General features: G+C 38.0%; 1 protein-coding gene across 1 annotated transcript in view; it reads left to right on the top strand.

The window, feature by feature from the left end:
- UBE2W (ubiquitin conjugating enzyme E2 W) overlaps nucleotides 1-5,696 on the top strand; it is a 59,292-nt gene that overhangs the window by 22,373 nt on the left and 31,223 nt on the right. Inside the window, exon 2 of the mRNA XM_019643606.1 lies at nucleotides 1,336-1,427. Coding sequence (XP_019499151.1) covers nucleotides 1,336-1,427 — 92 coding nt within the window. The remainder of the gene's footprint in view (nucleotides 1-1,335; nucleotides 1,428-5,696) is intronic.

Raw genomic sequence — 5,696 nt, 5'->3', positions numbered from 1 at the left:
GGGGGAGTGGGGATGGGGGGGTCAGAAATTGCAAGTGTTTGATATTTTCATTGTTACTAGCAATTATGATATTGCAAGCTGTGAGGAAAACTTTTCATTCTTGGCAACTGAAAGCATCATTTATTAAAGTTCTATCAGTGATTCTCAACAAAGAAGGGGAAGTTTTCTGATCAGTAGCGGTGTGGGATGATATTAAGCTTATTTAAAGGTTGCATAAATTGAAGGGCCAGCCAAGTGGCTCAGTTGGCTAAGAGCTCGCTCTCTTGAGCGAGCTCTAAGCAACAGGGTTGCCGGTTTGATTCCCAGCCCGAGCTGAGCTGCCAACAGGTGGCAGGATGGCTCAGCTAAAAAAATAAAAATTAAAAATAAAGAAAGAAAAAATAAAGGTGTCATAAATTAAAAAGACCTAGAAACATTGCTCTACTGATAGTAATATTTCACTGTCCAGAAAAAACAGAAACTAGCTTTTAAGCAGTGAGTTCCTGAGTTCTGAACAGATTTTCATGCTTGTGTACTTTAATCCTAGAAAAGATGCTCATTAACAATCTTTACAATGTTGCATGCAATTCTAATAACATGGGTTATTTGGTTTTAAACCCATAAATTATGGGCTGCTGTGGTTTTTGTTTTGCTTGGTTATGTACTGTAAAAGAATGTCTGCTAATTATAAGGGAAGAGTTGACCAATAAAAGCTGTACAAACAAGAATGCAAAACACAGCCATTTGGAGCATCTAGTATGTGGGAAAATGTTTACATATCTCAGGCCCTGATATGGTATCTTCTGGTGTTGAAAGAGTAAACCGTGTACAGATGATCCTATTTAAGAAAGCAGAAATATGGACTGTAAATTGTACACTTAAATTAGCTAGAACTTTTTCAGAAGGCTTTTTGCATGACAAGTTACTTGTATCATTCCTCTGGAAAGCTTGTCTGTCTGAATGGCACATTCTTTAAGGATTATGGAGGACTGTGGTTTCTATCCTTGAAAAAGCCGTAAAGGAAGTACTGCTAAAACTTCTAAGCACTTGTATGTAACCTAGGCTGAGACCTCATAACCTCAGTGGGAGTAGCTGTGAAGTTTTGTAGGTAGCTGGTTGCTCTTCATAACCACTTGATAGTATTTAGAAATATTTCAACAATAGATTGTGAATTACAGGACAGGCAATTGAAATTTGTGAATTAGGCTTCAATAAGATATATAGAAGATGTAGGGGGTTTGTGAAGGAACAGGTATGAGCATTGGAGGAAGTCTAATCAAGGATTTCAGACTGTATAACTAGAAGGATATGTTGTAACAAAAAAATGTACAAATTATTATTGATATTCTTTTCTAGAAACGACTGCAGAAAGAACTGTTGGCTTTGCAAAATGACCCACCTCCCGGGATGACTTTAAATGAAAAGAGTGTTCAAAATTCAATTACACAGTAAGTATTTAAGTTTTAAAGTAGTTATTTGTCCCTTACTATCAATGTAAAGTATGAACATATACTCATGTTTTAAAATACAGAATTATTTTTGTATTCATCACATTTTCTTCCACCAAGAGGTAAATACAGTGAACAGACCTTATTCTCTGCATGAAAAGGTGAGGGGTGGAAGGAAGACACGGAAGTATTCTAATTCCTTGGGAGTGGGCAGAAGTCCCTTCCCGGATATGATACCAAGAAGAGTAAAGAGACACACGGGCCCCCTCTCTTAAAAATGAGCATTTTTAATTAGTTTGAATTGTTTTCATGAGTATCATCCTAAGCTCTTACAACCCAGGGTGGACTCCCCTTACTGCTCTTTGATTTACTAATTCTATTAGATAAGGGTAAATGTCCTGAAATAGGGGGGAAATTTAAAATAATTTATCCTCTCCTTAAAAAAATTTCCCAAAACATAGAAGAGATAGGAGCCAACAAGATAAAAGTTTACTGTAGACCAACTTGTAGCACAAATAGGACAATTTAAATATTTAGTGATATTCTAGGTCCAGAGAACAGAAGTGACCAAGTTCACACAACAGAGGGGACACGCTCATCCTCTCAGAAGAGACAGTTTTGGTTACCTATGACTTTGACATTTGAGTCAGTACTGAGGACAGGAGTCAAGCTTTGAGAATGGACATACTGATGTTCAAAAATGGAGTGCACATCTGTAGCTCTGTAACAGCATCTTGAAACATTGCTGGGTTCTTGATTAAGCATTTTTAGGTTCACTGCAAAGTTGAGCAGAAGGTGTAGAGATTTCCCACATACCCTCTGCTCTCACAGCCTCCCCCACTATCAGCGCCCCACAGCAGAATGGTGCATTTGTTGTAACTGATGAGGCTACCCTGATACCTCATAATCACCCAAAGTCTACAGCTTACACTAGAGTTCAGTCTTGGGGTTGCGCATTCTTGGGTTTGTACAGATTCGTAATGCCGTGTCGTCATTGCGGTGTCACACAGAGTGTTTCACTGCACTAAGACCCTCCGTGCTCTGCTTCTTCATCCTTCTCTCCCTCCCCCAAACCCTGACATTTTTACTGTTGCCATAGTTTTCCCTTTTATAAAATGGCATGTCGTTGGAATTGTCCAGTATGTAGCCCTTTCAGATGGGTTTCTTTCACTTAGTGATGTGCATTTAAGGTCCTTCCATGTCTTTTCACAGCTCTCAATTAATTGACATTTTATTTACATCAAAATTTGAAAGTGGAGCACACATTTAGAGTGTATGTCATTTGGTCTATATAATTAAACAAGTGACTTCTTTTGTTCTGTATAGTTACACAGATGGATTACACTCTGTTTTTATCTTTTTCCTCTCTCCCTTTGCTAACCTACCTCAAAATATCCTGTAACAGCTAGCCCTGTGGTTCTCAAGGAAATTGGTATTAATCTACTGCTTCCTCTTTCTTTTCTTTTTTTTTATTGCTTCCTCTTTTCAACATTTACTTTTTGGGGGGGGTGGGGAGAGGGGAGGAACCACACAACACAATAATTTATAAAAAGTTGAAGGAATTCTTTACATTTTTATAAATAATCACTAGTTATACCACAAACTATAATTCTTAATACAGCATTATCTTTTTTAAAAAATTAAATTTATTGGGATAACTTTGGTTAATAACCTTGTATAAGTTTCAGGTGTACAACTATAATACAGCATCTGTATATTCCATGGTGGGCTCACCACCCAAAGTCTAGTCTCCTTTCTTCTGTAACCAAATATTTGACCCCCTCTGTATCCTCCCCCAGCCCCCTTCCCCTCGTAACCACCATACTGCTGTCTGTGTCTATGAATTTGTTTGTTCTTTTGTTGCTTTTTGTTTTATATCCCACATGAGTGAAATCATATGGTTCTTGTCCTTTTCCATTTGACTTAATTCACTTAGCATGATACTCACAATCCACCCATGTTGTCTCAAATGGCAATATTTCATCTTTTTTATGGCTGAGTAGTGTTCCTTTGTATATATGTACCACATCTGCTTTATCCAGTCATCAGTCAAAGGGCATTTAGGTGGTTTCCATGTCTTGGCCAGTGTGACTAATGCTGCATTAATTATAGGGGCACATAGACCTTTATGAATAAGTGCTTTCAAATTTTGGGGGTAGATACCCAGAAATGGAATTGCTGAGTCATATGATAGCTCTCTTCTTAGTTTTGTGAGGAACCTCCATACTGTTTTCTATACAAGCTGTACCAGTTTACATTCCCACCAGCAGTGTATGAGGGTCCCCTTTTCTCCACAGCCTCTCCAACACTTGTTATTACTCGTCTTATTGATAATAGCCATTCTAACAGGTGTGAGGTGGTATCTCATTGTGGTTTTGACTTGCAGTTTCCTTAAGCTGGTGAGGTTGAGTATCTTTTCATGTATCTGTTGCCCATCTCTATGTCTTCTTGAGAAAGGTGTTCAGGTCCTCTACCCATTGTTTCATTGGATTGTTTGTTTTTTTTGTTGTTGAGTTACATGAGTTCTTCAGATCTAATTTTGGATATTAGCCCTTATCAGAGGTTATTGAATCAAATATCTTCTCCCATTTGGTTGGTTGCCTTTTTGTTTTGTTGATGATTTCTTTTGAAAACAGCATTATCTTTGTTGCAGAATAAACCTGTCATTGAGAGATGTTTGTCAGGCAATAATTTTTCTTTTAAAGTAATTTATTATAAATTAATCACAAAACTTTTATTGTCTTTGGACCATCATCCAGGATATGAAAATAGTCTTATAAATATCAGATCTTAAAATAGTTGTGTAAGTGGGGATTACATGGGATGTGGATATGGATAAGGAAAATGATGAAAGCATGTAAGCTTTCTGAAAGACAGTTTGGTAGCATGTATTAAGACCTTTAAAAATATGAGTATCATATCCTTTGACCTAATAAATAAACCCCTATGCTGTCCTAAGGAAGAACAGAGATATACTTTAGCACTAACTACAGTTGACCCTTTAACAATGCAGGGGTTAGGCACAGACTCCCCATGTAGTCAAAAATCTGAGTATACTTTTTGACTCCTCAAAAACTTAACTAATAGCCTGCTGTTGACCAGAAGCCTTACTGATAACATAAATAGATTAACACACATTTTGTATGTTATATGTATTTTATACTGTATTCTTAAAATAAAGTAAACTGGGAAAAAATGTTATTAAAATCATAAGGAAGAAAACATACATTTGCAGTACTGTACATATTTATTGAAAAAAAAATACATCTAAGTGGACCTGCACAATTCAAACCCATGTTGTTCAAGGGTCAGTTGTGCATTCATTTCAACATTACTATTTCTAGGGGCAATTTGGAAACAAGGCAAATAATAGGGAAATGGTTTCTCAAGGTAATACAGTGAAATGGCACCCTTGAGTTATATGTATCGTGTAGTCAGCAGATAAGGCAAAAATGTTGTGTAGTCATAATTACCTTTGAAAATCCCGTAGAGAGACCGTATTGCTATGAATCCTATCTTTTTTTTTTTTTTAAAGATTTTTTTATTTTATTGGGGAATCCTATCTTAACATATCCAGCTAAACTAGTTTGTCCTTTGGAGGGGAATAGATAGATGGCTGTTTCTTTTATTAGGAGCCATGAATGTATGGACTAAAACCTGTTTAAACATGAGAATCCTAGAGCAGTCGCTGCTGACAAGAAGTTAAGAGCTGAGGCGTCTCTCATCTCATCCTTACTGTGGGGCATGCGCTCATAACTGGGATCATAACTTCATGACTGAAATGTACGTCATGTAGGTGTGCGCATAGTGCAACTCTACTAGACCTCAGCACCACTTGATAGAGAAGCTGGAAAATGACCAGAATGAAACGCACCCCAAAAACTTCAACAGCGATTCTCTTTGGGTGAATTTTGTCTTATTTATACTTTTTCAAATTGTTCTATAGTGAACATACATATATTACTTTTTTTTTTTTTTTTAAGATTTTTTTTTTTATTGGGGAATTGGGGGGTGGGAACAGTGCTGGGGGATTGGGGAAGGGGCACAGACAAGTTGCTGTCGTTTTGTTCTTCAAGCTAGTTGTGGAGGACGTTGCTTCACTTGCCCAAGTTGGCACCATCACTGCGCTCTTCCCAGGCGAGGCAGATCAGTCGCTGGCTTCTGGACGGCCGCTCACTGCGGCGGCTGGCCGCTCACGCTGGCTGCTGGCTACACACGGTAGCCCATGGCAACCCACTGCCACAGGGACTGCAGCCTACGCCGTCGCCA

Source organism: Hipposideros armiger, unplaced genomic scaffold (assembly GCF_001890085.2).
Source record: "Hipposideros armiger isolate ML-2016 unplaced genomic scaffold, ASM189008v1 scaffold_80, whole genome shotgun sequence".
Taxonomy (NCBI): domain Eukaryota; kingdom Metazoa; phylum Chordata; class Mammalia; order Chiroptera; family Hipposideridae; genus Hipposideros; species Hipposideros armiger.
This window is presented reverse-complemented; position numbering and strand designations above follow the sequence as displayed.